Source organism: Macrosteles quadrilineatus, unplaced genomic scaffold (genome assembly GCF_028750875.1).
Source record: "Macrosteles quadrilineatus isolate MER2022 unplaced genomic scaffold, UCM_ALF_1.0 Scaffold_5__1_contigs__length_97177068, whole genome shotgun sequence".
NCBI lineage: Eukaryota > Metazoa > Arthropoda > Insecta > Hemiptera > Cicadellidae > Macrosteles > Macrosteles quadrilineatus.
In genome coordinates, this window is record NW_026542598.1 from 93,437,248 (window position 1) to 93,454,700 (window position 17,453).

At 34.2% G+C, this 17,453-nt stretch overlaps 1 protein-coding gene across 6 annotated transcripts in view; it reads left to right on the forward strand.

Moving 5' to 3' along the window:
- LOC128993853 (high affinity cAMP-specific 3',5'-cyclic phosphodiesterase 7A-like) overlaps window positions 1-11,502 on the forward strand; it is a 99,555-nt gene extending 88,053 nt beyond the window's left edge. For 4 of the 6 annotated variants that reach the window (XM_054417907.1, XM_054417908.1, XM_054417906.1 and 1 more), the window contains 5 exons: window positions 51-671; window positions 1,280-1,406; window positions 4,114-4,182; window positions 5,456-5,644; window positions 7,220-11,502. In XM_054417907.1, the coding sequence (XP_054273882.1) occupies window positions 51-671; window positions 1,280-1,406; window positions 4,114-4,182; window positions 5,456-5,644; window positions 7,220-7,254 (1,041 nt within the window). In that variant the 3' untranslated portion in view covers window positions 7,255-11,502. Of the gene's footprint in view, window positions 1-50; window positions 672-1,279; window positions 1,407-4,113; window positions 4,183-5,423; window positions 5,645-7,219 lie in introns of those variants that run through there. The other 2 variants (XM_054417909.1, XM_054417910.1) reach the window with 2 other exon arrangements.
- Window positions 11,503-17,453: the final 5,951 nt, after the last annotated feature.

The window sequence follows — 17,453 nt, forward strand, 5'->3', positions numbered from 1 at the left end:
TTTTCCTGCTTAAAATGTAAGCACTGTTCTTAACGTAACGTCAATTACAGGTCGGAAGGAGACACTCTGTGCCGATCAGTCTAACCAGGCCGCCGGGACTGCCGATCACTGTGATTCGTCGGGAAAGTCTCCCGGTGGTGGACAACAGACGACGCTTCACCTTGGGACCTGTGCTACAGTTGGAGGAGGAAGACGAAGAGCTGCAGTTGTCGTTGGTGTCGTCTACCAGCAGCACGGGGCTGCTACGTAGCTCTGAGGGTAACAGTGGCGAAGAACGTCCTGTGAGTGCGGAGAACTTACTGCCCGACCTTAGCATCACCAGTATTACCACCAGTATGGAAGCGTCTCGGCTGTCTAGTGTACTGCACGGTACTACATTAGCACCACCGTCTCGGCTCACGCGACAACAAACCTTCCCCCCACTGCAGCCGTACGTCCGCATGCGCTACATGTCGACCACGGGCGAGCTCAATGCGGAGACATCCTCGTCCTCGTCGTCGACCAGTGACCGGTCCAGGACAGGTGGTGACTTGAAACGCGACTCTAGTGACGACTCTAGTGGTGAGAAGGTGGTGAAAATGGCAAAACTGGTGAGGGAAAAGGAAAATGTGGACCCACACGAGCTGGATACGGAGATTGGGTCTTTGAAGTCGAGGAGGAATATTCCTCAGGTTTGAAATTTTTGATTATTTAAATGTTTTATACTCTAATCTTCATCTTTTAAACTTTCATCACAGTTTTTCGACTCTCATTTCAAGCCTTTCAGATATAATAAAAATGTTTGCAGTAGTTCTTAAAATCTCCAAAATTATTAGAAAGCCCACGTCAATCCAACCACCTACCACCAAACCACCATCTAACCACCTAATAACAGGCAATATATTTCTGCAATGAAGTAGTTGATATTCATTACATGTATTAACTTAACCTGTTTTTTCATTCGATGTTTGAGGTATATAATCTCATACTAAAGCTTAAATGGCTTTCTAATGTGACATACCCTGATAAAAAAACTGAAGTAGGCCTAGTGCAATTCATTTTTACTGATAATGATAAAAATAGCTGCATAACATTTTAAATCATTACAATGGCTAAAGTACTTTTTTATACCAGAATGTATTTGAGTTAAAACATGGTGTATGAGCTACTAAAGAATCATAGCGGGTCAACAATTTTCAAAAGTTTTGTTTAAATTTCATCGGAGAATATGAACTCTTATTAATCATAATAGTTATTGAAAGTCCACAACATTCCTCTAAACTACACTAACCATTTGCAGGGCTTGGCGCGTCGGCGCGGGTCGGCCCCTGTAGGTCTGCTGCGGCTGGAGGAGGTTCAGTCTCGCGCCATCAGTGACCGTCGCGGCTCCATGCCAACTACTGGTGCCAGCCTACTGCCTCACCCAGGTAGACGATGCTCTCTCTCTAGTCGGCCTTTGCGCCACATTCTACCCGAGTGTCAACTAAACTGTGCTTAGTGACGTTGACGTTGACGTTTGTCTATTCATCAGTATTGTCCAAGATCAAATCATTTTTCTCAGAGTATTTCTGTGTCGTCTTTCTCATTACGGTTGTGCTGCCTAAAGTTGAACAACAATGGACTGCTGTCTTGTTACAGAACGATTGTAATTTGAGTATATTTTGCCAATATGTGCACATTTCAATCGATGTATATTTGTATAAATATATTTATTAAGTGTGTCTACGTGTCATTCACAGTGAGTTAAATCATTACCCGTGTTTCATAAGTAGTACTTGCGTAACTGGCAGAGAATTATTAAAGTTTCATTAAATTTTGGATTGTTTTAGGTGGGAAAATGTTTGTGGTTACAAAATAATTCTGTAAGATTTCCTTTGCTGGATATATTTGTTAAACTATATCATTTTGTTTGCTAATATTTTAGATTTACAAAATTGTTGACAAGTTCCTTAACATTTTTGTCTCTGTTTAATCTAGGAAATCACTTCTTAACACTTAAAAAAAATCTTCAAAATTCCTTTTCTAAAATTGGCTTAGAAGACATAATCTTACAAAACAATTAATGGCCAACCATAGAATGAAACAAAGATCATAATCATGAATGTTTACTTCTCAAAATAAACAATACCTTTAACTAAATGTACTTCAGTTACATATAAAAAATTCTAAGAATATATTCAAAGAAGATTGTTGCTACTCAACATGTTGGGGAAGAGTGGATTAAGCAGTTTTACTAAAGTAGTACTCCGTCTATGTTGGAGTAGGCAGTCGTTGTTAGTCTTGTTTTCACCAGCCATTCATACCTTTTCAGCTGCTAGCTTAGTTTAGACTGGACAGCATCCAGGTTATGGCTGTGTGTGTATTTCAAATGCAAGTCAATTCAATTATTGTGATGAGAAAACCTTTTCTCTGGTGCAGTGGTTTTTATTACACGCAACAACGCTGACTAGTGTCAACATAACATTTTACAGTAGTCTCGCTGATCTACATCGTTCGTGTTTCTGTTTATATACAGTTGCCACTTGCTTCAAACTATTTAACTCACGATTGCATAGTGTTTGCGTTGAGCGGGATGAAAAAAATCCATCAAAAAGTGTTTGCATCTCATTCACCGACCTACTGTTTTCTTATAGTAAGCACACACAGCATAGCATCTATGTTGCCCGGTCCAAACCATGATACCTACTGTAACAGTATGAGTAGTAGATGAGAACAAGACCAACAGTGTATACCTACCCTATTCACAAAAAACTGCACTGCTGGTATAACTGCTAGCTCTGCTGCAATATGTTTGTTTTGTCAGAAAAAAAAAAACAATTTACAGATGAAATACAGATTGATTTTCTCAAAATGTGATGCTTCTACTGTTATATTTTGTATTTGAGGGATTGCAATTTTCTAATTACCTGGGGCTGGGAGAAGTGAGTTTAGTAAACTTGAAAATCTCAAGTTATATGAATCCATATGCAAGCTGGAATTGTTTGCACAAACATGTGATTTGTCTTCTAGCTTGACCAATTCCAATCGAGGTTTAAACATTTGCCTGAATTAAATACAAATTGGTGATTCTTTAAAATATTGGTAGCCGGCAGGCTATTGCCTGTCACTAATTCGTTATGCTATTAAAAATATCGTAAACCGCCTAAAACAGATGGTACAATAGGGATATTCTTAAATCACTTATGCTTACAAATTAACGATTCCATGCTCAAATAAATCCTGTGCAATATGCTATCTAAAGATGTTTTGAAACAAAAATAACTCAAATAGGCTGCAGGTGGTTTACTTTGGAGGTGGTTATGCAAAATGTTTTTATAGACTTTCTAAATTATAGTATGACTTTTCATGATTTTAAGTTTTGTTTGATAATATGCAACAAGTTAAGACTAATAAAACAGTGATTGTACCTTTTATTTCTTGTTATCTGTTTGAATATCATTTAACTTCTATACGGTAAAAGTTTTTGTACAACTAACCAGTATGAACTAAACCAGCAAGGGCTTTAAAATCGAAACCATTAGGCCTATATATTTTATAATGGATTTGTTTCTTGATTGTCAGAGTGGACTAATAAAGGTTTAAGTTACATAAGTTATTGTCTGAGTGAACCATTGAAGTTTAATGCAATTGTAACTACTGTTTTTTCATGCCACATAAAATTGAGTACATGTTCAGTTCAAAACTGCATGATTTAACACCCCTCACAATGCAGTTCATTGGAAGTTTTTAATACTATCACCTGCCACAAACATAAACAAAACATTTTAATTCTGGTTGCCCAATCCATCAATTCTGGTTGTTTAATTCTAGTGTGGATTACAGTAGGCCTACAAGATAAAGGAAAAAACAATAACACAGGTAACTTGAACCTTAATTGGTGTATATTTTTAACCTCAAAACTTTCAGCAACATTTCTTAACATTGATGAGCAAGTTTAGTTTGAGGTTATGTGTGATATAAAAGTTTTCAGTCGCAGAACCTTTCTTACCATTACTTGGTAAAGATGAGCAAGTTCAGTTTGAGGTTATGTTGTAGCGGACGACGGTTGAGCGCCGCAGGTAGGTTACGCACTTCACTGTGCACTGCTTGCATAGCTTAAGCTTGTCACTAATACCACTGCTTGGTGTAATGCAGGTGTTTTGAAACCCCAGAATGCAGCGTGGCTCAGCATGCCTCGACGAGCGTCACTTCCCCTCCCCTCAGGTACATCAGTCTCTTATCTCATCACGTGATAGTTCAATGCTACACATTCATTGACCTATCACATCTTTCATATCATCACTAGAAATATCTACAGCTATTAGCTACGCAAGCGATGTTATTTTTAGTTTATTTGATTAATTCTTGTTTGTTACCACCCATATATTTTATTTCTCTGTATTGCAATGCATTTTGAGTAAATTAGATAAGCTTGTGTTTTTATTCACTTTGCTATTTTCGTTACGTATTTACCGTGCATTGCTATGTTTGCTTTCTAAGTTATCTGGTATTTTTTGTTCTAAATGCTTGTTCCGACCAGGATAAAAACCTCTCGATTTGTTTCTTAGTAGATATTTTTAGTGATTTTAGGTTTTATTTAACATATAAAATTTTTAGCTTTAGTTTTTAGGTAGTAGAGAAGAGTTTGTTAGAACAAAACCCGAAAACATTTAAGTGATATTTTTGGTTTAGACCTTTTTTACCTCCTACAATCGTTTATAGCAGCAATGTCAATTGAATTTAAAATGTTCCTTTTTAACCAGTGTTTTAACAAACTGTTTATGGTACCACCTTGTCAAAGTCATAAAAACACACAACTGTGAAATTTTACTACAACAATTAAAATATCTTGCGCTCTATGAGTAAAGAGTAAGTAGAATTAACAATTTTGTCTTCAGAAAACTGCCAAATTATTTACATCATTACAGAAGCCCATGGTGAAACTTGTTTAAGATTTTTTATAAAGTATTTACAACATTGTGTGATCCTATCAGACTAACCAGGTTGTGAAAGCAAGATTTCTGTTTTCTGATCTTTATGAAAAAGATGAAAACACATTTTTGAATCCTAAAATCCCCTTCGGATGGGATAAATTTTTGATTTTCACTCTTATTAACTAACCAACATACAACAAATTAAGAGCTGAACTTTATTTATTTTAAAATGATTGTATGTTGTATGTAAACTTTAAGATAGTTTCCAAATCTAAGGTTCTTTCAGTTTCAAGTGTAACCTTGTAATGATAGTATTCCTTTGTAAAACTTTTTACAAAAAAAAGACAATGTTCTTAAAAATGAAAGCACACTTGTTAGGTACTTATCACAAAATATTTGTGGTTTTTATAACCATTGTTCCTTGTTTTTGCATACTATATATGAATATATGTTCATGAATCTGTGAGTGAAATAGACAAAAACTAAATAACACCACCATGTGACTCTACACATTTTTGTTTGTGCCAATAGAGTGTTTTTAAACCAACTCATGAACTGTCCAGAGGAAGAGGTGGAATGGAGGATGAAGTTGGACGAGCGCAGAGGTTCTCTGAATGGGAAGAGTCGCAGTGGAAGGTCGAAGAAGCTGCGTCGTCGTAGCTCTGGAGGTCCGGAGACGTTTATCCGACGTCTCGACCCTGCTTTGACCCGACGCCGGGGTTCACTGCCGATCGAGGTGCTGTCATACTCTGGTAAGGAGTGTGATTAACTGTCGACTAGCTTTGTTCAAGTAAAGACTACCCAGGATTTTGATTTGTAGAATAAAGTGATAGCAGCTAGCTTACCATAGAAAAAAATACAGGTATACCATAAAACAAACAATATATTATCCCATTAAGAGCTTTTTCAAGTGAAGGAAAAGATATTTCACAACTTCTTTTATACCTTTAGCAATTCGGGAGTGTCCCTGAACGCCAGGTAGGCTCACGCACACACACTCAGTCCTCACACACACAAGCACAGGGGATTAGGACCGGCCCCATACTGTCCCGCGCTCCGTTAATTAGTCACAAATGGCAATTTCTTTATCAAATGTATAATTTGTTAACTTAAATGTTAAACTTAAAATAGTCAACAGTGATCGATTCTGCTCATCAACACGAGAACATTGATACCAAACACAATGTGCCTTTATAAAACCTGAAATATATTGCAGTTATGTCATGTGAAGGCATTTTTATGCAAATCATGGGTTGTTTGGTATCATTTTTATTGTAATTTTCAGGGGAATATAAATGTATAAACAGTTTATATTTAAAATTACATTTTTTAAAGTTACATTTTGATTACAAGTGATGTCTAAAAGAACTAATGAAGGGAAAGTACGGCCGGTCTAGGGTCGGTCCTAATCCTCTCTGCTCGTGAGGGTGAGTGTGCGTGCGTGAGAGCGGAACTGACCTGGCATCCAGGGACACTCGCAAAATGCTAAGACTATACCTCTCTCTGCCTACACTTGAAAAGGCCCCCCAGGGAGACAAATTATTGGTGGTTTTTGTGTCTTCTTTGGGTTCTATGGCCTACCTGTATTTCCTCTTAGATGATCTAGATGCTACCCCTTCACTATAAATACATAACTTTTGCTTTTAGAATGTTGAACAAATGATTGAAAGATTTTCAATTTTCAGTCTTAACGTGCATGAATGAAGTTTAAGTCAAACAAATCAAGATACCAGATACAATAAAAAAACACAATTCCTTTAGCAAAAAACACTTGACCAAACAAGTTACAGCAATTTATTTACATTTATTTATCACATGGTGGCAGTTTACCAACAATCTTATTCTTAGTCTTGGAAACCAATTAGATTTTAATAGATTTTACGCGGCTCACTGCTCAGACGTGTCCACTTAGTTGCTTTTGCCTGAGGGCTTTTGTCAGTGACAGTTTTTGTTTTTGTATTAAAAGGCGGGAGTGTCAAATGGCTTTGACAATATTTTTTACGACATTGACAAGATTAATCATCCTACAGGGGTGGGCTTCTCCTAGAATGGTATTGGATAAATTAAAAAATGTAACGGTGGTCTCAGAAAAATCTGAGATTTTGATTTTGATCTTTATATCAAAATCCAGCTTGCTAAGCGGGAACAGTAACTCGATATAGACCTTGGTTTACAGACAAACCTTATGCATTCATGTGAGTGAGGCGAGGGACCGAGTGGTTCTCTTCTCTATATTGTCAGATGTTTGTATAGCTTTCACTACAACTGCCATTTATGATACGGTATTTGTATAACGCAGGAGAATGATTTCCCGTGTTTGTCACCAGGAGTGTTCAGTGCTGCGTTTCCCGGCGTCTCCTAGAAGAGGTTTTGCAACTACGGGACCTCAGGTATACTTTTGGACGTGAATTTTAGTGATATAAAATGACATTTTGTATTATTTTTAAGTGACTATATGTCTTCTTGCCAATTGTCTCTTCGATCTACTTAAGTGTGTTTTATATGTGCTGTCACCTTTTATAACGTTTCCGAAGCTGTTACATTGTACGAGAATGTCTGGAAGGTAACGTGGGAGCCAAATTCTAAATATTTACGTGGCTCCTTAAAAGTCGGAAATACTAGATTGTACGCTAGACTGGCAAAACAAATCTGTGTGTGGGGTTTTCACAGATATTTTCTTGTAATTTTGTCTGGTACACCCTGTGGTTAGTATAGATTTTGTATCGTTAAACTCAAGACATTTTAAAAGCAATAATGTTTTATGGCGGGGAAATGCTACAAAGGCAATAACAATATTAACACTTTTAAACTAAATAAACTTTTGTGGACAAAATGTTACAAAAGGTATATTGGGCTATTCATAAACCGATGCTACATGTAAAGTCTAATATGGTTAATAATAATTTCTGCTTACTTTTACCACAATCCAACATTTATAAAAAATATAATTTTAAAACCCATGAAGAGTACATTATCTTTAAATCCATATATATACATACGTTAATTTTACACTCAGTACATACCTTAACTGTCAACTTACATTTTATTATATTTTTATGATCATGACTAGCCCTATATGAATTATGTGTCACTGTTATAATACATCCATCCCCTGCATGGGTAATTTTTTTATGTTTCCAAATATTTTAATATTTATTATCATCATTATAATGGTGTTATTGAATACTTTAACATTTTGTATAGTGTTATTTCACTTCTAAAAACTCATTTCATTTTTTGAATTATCAGTATTTTCTAAAATAATTTGTTTTGCTGGTCATACCATAGGTTTTGATAATGTACAAATTTCTTTATGTATTTTTATCTCATTAGTTAAGAGCGTTTTTGTTATTAAAATTGTAATGCTTTAACCTCAAAAACCAATTGTAAATAGGTATGGTATACTTTTTATTTTACATATTTTTCACTTTTGATTTTTAGATATTTTAGATAAGTGAGTTGTCTATGCTTTATTTTATTCTGTGTTGACTATTTTGTATATTGAAGTTATGGTATTGTTATTTCATTTTGAACAAATAAAATTAAAAGTAATTTATAAGCAAGTAACAAATTAATAGGGGTGTGTGAACAGCGATTTTTGTATTTGATCTAAGATGTCATAAAATGACAATAGATTCATTACTAAACTATGAGAAGTACTGCTTGAGGTTCTTTATGGTTCAATATTATGGAATTAAAATATTAGCATTAAAATACTAGTTTTCTTCATGGCATTAACATATTAGTGCAAATATTATGTTCGTTAGTAAGCCTACTCAGATATTTTGGCTCAAACATTGGACACTTTTTCCAAATAAGTCTCAAACAAAACAGATGTCTCAAAATATCTCAGTTCAAAGCTTCCACACACTCCTAAAGATCAAGAATTTATATGTGTATCTAGTCAGTTCTTTATAATCAGTGGTTTATAATCATTTACTCAAACTATTGTATTGAAATAACAAGAATTGATTCTTTCTACCTGAAAGGTACCCAATTTGAATTTGGTAAATTCATTGTATCTTTCCAAAGGTTTAAAAACAATGGTTCTGTGGCAAAGTTATAGAACATTGGATTACAGGATAGCACTAAAATCTATTGTTTCTGTTTCCTAATATTTAGTTTTGGTTCTAAACCATTTTTGGATCTGATGTATTATTTTGTTTGAAACGCAAACTTGTAACGAACATCTCTAAGAAAAAATACTGCTAAGGGTTATTTTAAATTGATAAGGATTTACTGGAAGTTATGTAAACAAAACTCGAAACTGTAAATCAGCCTATATCAAATGCTACCAGATCATTAGTTTGTGTTCAGTTACAAAAGGGAACAAATAATGAAAGGAAAATTTAATTTATTTATCTTGAAATGTTTAGTCTAAGAATTTTATTCAATTAGATTAATTGCCACATACTGATAATCTGAAAACAGTAATTTGTATCTCTAGGCCTGAGTAATATAGTTTGAACTTGATTTTGACAAAAAAATATTACTTGATCTTGGCCTATTGTAAAATATTTAAGATTCAGAGTTTAACTGTCAAAATATAATACTTATCGTAAAATAAAAACTGTTAATTTTCAAGTTTACCTTTTCAGTATAAACTTTTATACTTATAGATTTTGTTCAACATGCAAACTAAATTTGTTGTTTTCAAATGTTTCTTGATCATTTAATCACACAGGGTCTCCATTGGTGTTCTTTTAGTTTGTTTTACTGTAGTTATCTAATATACTGTAGATCTTGTAATGTAATGTAGGTAGTTATCACCATGTATTCAGTATTGAACAATATTGTGGTTCTTGAACATAGGTACTCTAAAAGTATTTGTGCTACATACACAGGTTAACAGATCATGAAGATCGTATTGTGTGGGTGAATGCTACATCACCACAGCTGTTATAGTTTCAAAAATTAAGAGATGAAAAATCAAAGGTGTAAATTGGTTGTGTGGGTTTGTCTATGAACTCAATTCATTGTACACAAGCAAATAAAAAAAAAATTGTATCATCGCTAAAAGTAGTTGGATAATGTAATTTTTCAACCTTTTTTAAATTTTAACCTTCTTTAACAGTTTTAATTGTTGTTGGTAAATTATTTTGCGTCTTACATTTTTTTTTCTTTTTCCCCAAAAATTTAAAATATTTAGGAGAATCTTGGGTGTCTTTTGATAGTTTATGAGGTCTATAAAATGTAAATATTTTTCAATACATTTTACAATCAGTATTACTCAGCAGAGTGGTTTCAGTACACATTCAAATTTGAATATTCTCGTTTTAATTTTGTGGAATAGGCTGACCGTTTCATTTTTTACTTGGCTGTTTATTATGGATGCTTTCCAAAGTGTGAATGTCAGGTAATAATAATACCTGGTTTTAGTAGTCTCTTGCGAAACGTTTAACTGTGCAATATATATCGCTTTGAAAGATTGTATGCGTATCTGGCCAGTGTCTCGGACCTCTATGCAAGAATGACAGTTTCACACCACCATTCCACAAGATTTGAGGGTATGTACTGTTTCTGCTTTCTCACCAAACGACTGGCTTGAACACCAACGAGAAAAAAGACGCAAAATAAAAAGTAATCAAAGTTTGACTTGAGCATGTTAGCTGAGTCGAGTTCTCAGACAAACCCTCAGTTGAGAGTGACAATGTGACGGCGGCTCCCACATATCTTCACTCCAATCTGCCTTCTATCCCGACCAAACACATCAAGATGTTGTATTTTTTATAAATTTATGTTGACTGCATGGATTTTTTAACGATAACTTCTTTCTTGTCTTCAGAAACTGATGTGAAAACGAATTTGTATTATGTCTTACCTTTCAAACTTCTCAGTGAGATTCGTATGTATTTTTTCCATGAAAAATAAAATTAGTATATATTGCTAAAAAGTTTAGTTTGCCAACTCAACCCATTTGACTGCTTATCTAATTAGATCTCTTGTATGGATTTAGTAATCTGACAGCTCATTTTGCTTCGAATAATTTGAATTTTAGAGCTTCCAAACAGATGATATGTCTTACCACACACAACTGAGCTTGAAATCTACCTTTTGTTAACTAACAGTCATTATATTGAGAGTAATCTACTAAATATTTGTGATTGTTTCCCATATCGTGCAACAGCTGTTTCTCCTCAGTTTCTGAAGGTGAGATGTAAGTTTCCTCGGTCGCAACACTCATCGTGATAACCAGAGTGTAAGTGATATATTGCAGTCTGCAGTCTCGTGTCCAATGTATACGCTTACAATGTTCCCCTTGGATGTACGTCTTACGTCTGCATGTTTAGACACGATGTAGCTCAATCATTTCACTATTGTTTCGTTGAATATTTACGTGAGTATCAAGCAACATTATAAGACTGATAGGTTGTTTTAAGAAATATTTTCGGTAGTCTATGTTATAATGGAAATAATAAACGCAATAATATTCTACAGTTTGGTTATGAAATTGATTTCTACCGAAAAAAAAAATATAGGAACTAATAATTGCTATTGTTAACGATATACATGTTTCTGGTGTACTGTTAGATTATGTTGCCATTTTTGTTATTTTTATATTTATCTGACCTTAATAAAAGGAAATAAAACATATTATTTATTTACTGTATTTTTAATAGCCTTTCTTGGAATTCCTCCTAGATTTTTCTAACTGTAAGAATTCAATAAATATTATTTGAAAATATATTCCAACGAAAAAAGGTTCTAATATTGCAGTAGATAGCCTCTGTGTTCAATGAACTTAAACTTACGATACTTGAACCTATATAAAAAATGTTATTGGTTAAGAGTCAAGTAAATTAAATCTTTGATGTATGAGGATTTAGAAAAAAATTGTATCCGCCCAGATGGTTAAATTCTTGAACTATGGTAAACTACAATCTAATAGTTAAAAACAGCATAGCACATTGTTCTCAAACAATAATTAAGAGTCTAAAGAGCTACAAAATAAATAAAAATCCCAACTATTGAATAATAAACAGTTTCCCTGGCTGTACTACATGTCAGGAGGAGACGTAGGAATTGGCTAACTCAGGAACTCGCTAACTCGGTCGTGTGGCGGAACTGGCTAACTCTGGAACTGGCTAACCGTCTCAGTCAGGAATTGGCTAACTCCGGAACCCGCTAACTCGATTTTGTCTCGCGGCGGAATTCGCTAACTCTGGAAGTTGCTAACCCGGTCGCGCCCACTGCTCGGAGCGTTGCCAACCTTGTACGACAAAATAATCGTACACTGCCGTATTTCAAAATGTCAGTGTCTATAAAGATACAGTAAATGTTATTTTTTTTTTGTTATCAATTCCACTTTTAACAGATAACTAGCCCAAAGTAATTAAAAGACAATTAAAAAATCATGAAAAAGTGTTTTTTATTAAACTGTACAATGGCCAGTTAAATGTTTATGATTTCGATCTTAAATATACATGCCATCAGTATAAAATAAAATAATAGAATATGAAAAATATTCCAAATTTAGTTTAATTGGTAATAAATAATTAAACCTCTACGAAAATAAGCTAAAATACACGCAAGTTCTTAAACACGGAAAACAGATTTAATTGTAATGTCGTAATAAACCAAAACCATTAATTAATACAGTCATCAACCATCGTAACTTTCATAATTAATTCATAGATTTTAAATTAAATGTTCGTCGTTGAACCGTCCAACTTACGTGTACAAATATGATGACATAGACTAAGTTTTTATCTAGGCCTAATAGTTTGAACCAAAGCATTGTAGGCCTACTAGTAAATAGTTGCCTAATTCTAAAATGTTTTGAATTTTTTAGCAATAATGTTACATGTTTTAAAACAGTTTTTAGATTGTACACCTAAGCACCACTAGTAAAAAATAGGAGAAGATATAATATTCATATAATAAAACGTGACAGGGTTATTTTAATTCACGATTTTTAATAAACTAATTGACGGATTTTCCTGATTTGAGTGTTGGGTTTCCTTTATATTGCTTTCACAAACGATATAAACTATACCAAGCCATTGCTCGGTTCACCGTTCCCCAGTACTGAGCTACACAATAGACAATAGCTTTGTTTTTGGATAAGATAGAATCAGCCTGGAAAAAAACTCCAGACTTTTAAAAAGTAAGCCTACTGAAAGACGTAAAATTAATATTAATTCAACAAAATTAAGAGGATGACCCGGGTTCTACACTAATAGAATACGATAAAAGAAATTTACACGTTGTATTTATGCATAGACTAACTTTTAATGCAATCCATGAATACATTAGGCCTACCACTTTATAATGTATTGATAAATATTTATTTAAATTCAATAGCTCTATTTAAAAATACATAACCACTACAATGTAATTCTGTAATGACGTTTAACGTGTAAATTTTACTATGATTTATGATTTAAGGTTACTACAAGCCCAGTATATAAAATACGAACTCAAAAATTGTATTTGCAGAAGTTCACAAAATGGTATTTATTCGAATAAAAGAAACAAATGGCGGACTACGAAAATAGATATTTCATAACATGTAATAGATCCAAATTAAATGTGCATTTTTATCTTTTTCATACCAATAAGCTACTATTTAAGTAAGAAACCCACATATAAAACATACTCCCTTATATTAGTACATTTCTCATCCTTATGGATGATCTGAAGACAGTTATATTGTTAGTTCTGTCCGGTGTACTGTCTTTAGAGGTCGTGTTTTGTTTACAATTGTTTCTTATTTTCAGTAATTTAAAACCTCGTTTAACCAAATAAAATAAAACGTTCTAATCACAACTAATAACACGTCCCCTAGTTATATAACCAAACAGTAAGGAACAAATCATGAAGTTAACTATAAAATAATAGAAACACAATTTTGTCGACACTAGCGATCAGTGTCACCGGACATGAACTAGACACGAAAAACGAGCTTCAAAGTGTACAATGGGATGTAAAGTTTACTTGTGTTGGTTAGTCTATGGTAAGACTATAATGCATTTTCCACCCTAATAATCATAAGAACTTCTCTGTGGTTAAACATACTTCAAAATATATTTATTTTATCGACTACGTTGCTCTTACTCCTAATTAAGCGTAGGATACGACATTATGGTGCCGATACGATATAGGTACTACACTTTCGGCAACACTGGCCAAAAATATTCGTGCTTGGCTCCCATTGGACGGCCCGCGAGGCTTCTGATTGGGAGTTAGCGAGTTCCGCCGAGGGACCGAGTTAGCGAATTCCGTACGAGGACGGAATTCGCTAACCCGGCTCTAGAGCGGGTTAGCGGGTTCCGGAGTTAGCCAATTCCGAAACCGAACAAGTTAGCGAGTTCCTCTCATCGACCAAATTTTAAGATAGGGCATTTAACATGGGGTTAGCGAGTTCCAGAGTTAGCCAATTCCGCGGACCCGTCAGGAGTCAGCTTTAAGTTGTTTTGTCGAGGTTCACTTACATAAATAGTTGTCAAGTGTCATTTTAAATCATCATATCAGACTTAGAGCCTAAAGAGTTAATTTTTTAATGTGCTGTTAGATCATAAGTCCAAAAAATGCTCCTTTGACAAGCAAAGGTATGTACCAACAAGAGGAAATGGCTTGGATGAAAATGGCCCATCCCTGCTAGTGATGTTGCAACACTGATGGGTCCAGGGCAAAACAAGGGGGTGATGTGCTCTGGCAACAGAGAGGAACTGGCATATGCACCCACACAGGAGTGCACCCAAAGGTTTTCCATGCGAAGATCAGCCAGGTTTTGGTTTGCGACAGTAATAATCTCAGTAAGGAGATCAGAGACAAAAGAACCTGTACCTACATTGACAGTCAGGAACTTTGAAAGCTCTGAACTCATGACATTTGTCAAGACTTTTTAAAAATCAAAAAGTAGTGTAAAAAAATAAAATTAATATAGGCCAAATGTTGCAGTTATTTTTACAGAGGATTTTCTTTTAAGGGAAATAAGCCTTTCTACGTAAGTAATGACTCGATGCTAATTTTGATTGGTCACTAGCAGCATTCACTAAAATGAAAATGCCAATAAAAGTCAAATAAAACACTGACAACTATAGAAAAATAACCAAGATTGATTTTTCCTAAATTCATAGTAAACTTATCCTTATTATTTGGGCAATGTTATGATTAGAACTTCTGCTTTGGTCTGTAAGTGATATATCAGTAATGACACACTTATGTCATTACTTTAAGACAGTGAAGCACAACCAGGTGGTGTTTTAAGCTGAACAAATTAAAGCACAAGGTAAAAAGGATTGAGATTGAGATGAATTTTTTAGCTTTATTACTGATTAAGGTTAGCAGTTGGGCCTTGGGTTAGCTCCTAGTTGCACAAGCACTACTTTTTTAGCTTCAAATAAACCTTTGTAGTTAATAAAATTGAGTTAAATGTGTAAACGTACCTTGTTATTTTTTTTAATACACTCCAGGAATAGATAAAAACACAGAATAGGTTTCACAGGTTTTTAATTGCACCTAAATACATTTATGTACCGTACATTGAAAAGCATAGTACAAATTTTTAATGCTTTGGATATAAACAGATATGCAGTTATAATAAAATTAATACAATTAAAAAATACAAAATTCTACAATCTCTTTGTTCTATGACATAAGAGTATTGCAAATAACGAAAGACAGGATTTAATCACAATAAAGATTACAAGTTTTCAACTCTTAATAGCTGAGAACCCCATTATTCAATTTCATACATATAGGCCTGCACTCTTGTACCTTCAACCGTTTCTTCAAAAATATACTTAGATTAAAGTTTTAAAATCACTACCGATTTTAATGTTTGTGACACCTAGACAGATGCAGAGTTAACTTTAACTGTGAGAACAACATACACATTTGTAGTTGAGTGATGAAACCTTTGTCTATTGATAGTAGACATTCCATCCTCGTGCCGAAGTTGTCCTCAGTTTTGGAATCAAAATGGACATAGAGCCATCAACAGTTTGTGCTGAAGTAAATTACTGATTTGAATTCTATGTTGATGGCCCCTGGGTTATATCATACACAAATAGAATAAATAAAGACTATCAAAGGAAGGTTCCGGCGCCCACCGCTAGGAGTGCCGTGTAGTTATGGCGCACACCACTGCAGGCGAGGAGTGCAGAAGCCATATGCAACCAGCAGACGCTGCAGTGGTGTGCGCCGTAACTACACGGCAAGCCTAGTGGTGGACGCCAGAACTTATGCTAACCCCAGCACAGCTGACTATATTTATTCTATTTGTTTAGGGTTATATATGACTAATAATTATGGTAGAATACTTCTTCAAGTAATCCAAATTGTTGATATCAGGTTGTTAACCGTGATTACTGATTTCTTTAAAATATCTACACAACTTTTTAACCAGTTCAAACTCATGGGACGACTTATTGTAAGCTATAACATTTTTTGTCACATCGGAAAATAGAACACTAACACACTCTTTGACTGGCTCATTCAAGTTCTTTCTTAGTGAAAAGGTTGACGGCTGGTCCAATAGATGGGATGTCTACTTCAGTATCCAAAGTCAAAGATGACACACTGACACAGTCTCTGCTTAAAACAACAGGTCCTCTGTACCAGGCAGAGTTTCAGAGAAGTTATGTTTTCATACACAAAGCAACTCCTCCTCCAGTTTCCTCCTCTTCCTCATCTAAGCCAAGAGCAGATTGATGATCTCAGCATAATCTGCAACGTTTTACACAGTGTAGTTGTCCGAGCCTCCGAGGATGTGTCAGGGTGAAGTCTCTATAACACCAAATAAGTCTAAATTAGAATTAATACAAGTGCTAAGGTAACACATTGTTCCAAGTAAAAGTATTAAATTATAAGTTAATGAGTGAAAATTTAAAAACGTACGTTTTCAGGAAAAGTACTTTGCAAAATTTTTCCCCCTTTTTTCAAAACTTTTATTATTTTTTTTATTTCATTAACATTTGAAGTTTCATAATATGTCCATGGTAACGCAATATCTTTGGTAGTTTTCTTTTTAAAGAGCATCTTTAGTAGAAAAACACAAAATCCTGTCACGACCGTAACAGACGTTTAAATGAATATTAAAAATAGTTAATATTATTTTTATAACTATGTTTTGCTATAAACTAATTTACTTTTATGACCTTTATACAATAAAAAGGTCACTGAGCTTTTGGTATATTTGGTCTTTCTAGAAAAAAATAAAAAAAACTCCAAAAATAGAAAAAAGCCAATAAAATCTTTTTAAGTTTGTATAACTCCGAAAAAACTTACCTGAGACCCGAAAAATCGTTATGTTTGAATAGAGGTGTGCTTCTTTTGTGTATATAACATTGAAATGTGACGATATTTTAATTTTTGAAATGTTTATAATATAAATCATAAACGTGATGGTCAGGGACAATCGGTACGGTCGTGAATTTTCTGGAATAATCTAAATATTTCTAAGCAATCCTTCAATTATACTGTTAGTTATAATAAAACTATGTGTTTCAATTGAATTAAACTGTTCAATTTACAATTATATTAAAGTTATTGTCACGACCAAATACACTATAATCCATAAGGCTGGATTGGTCGTGAAAAAAACCGCGGTGGTCG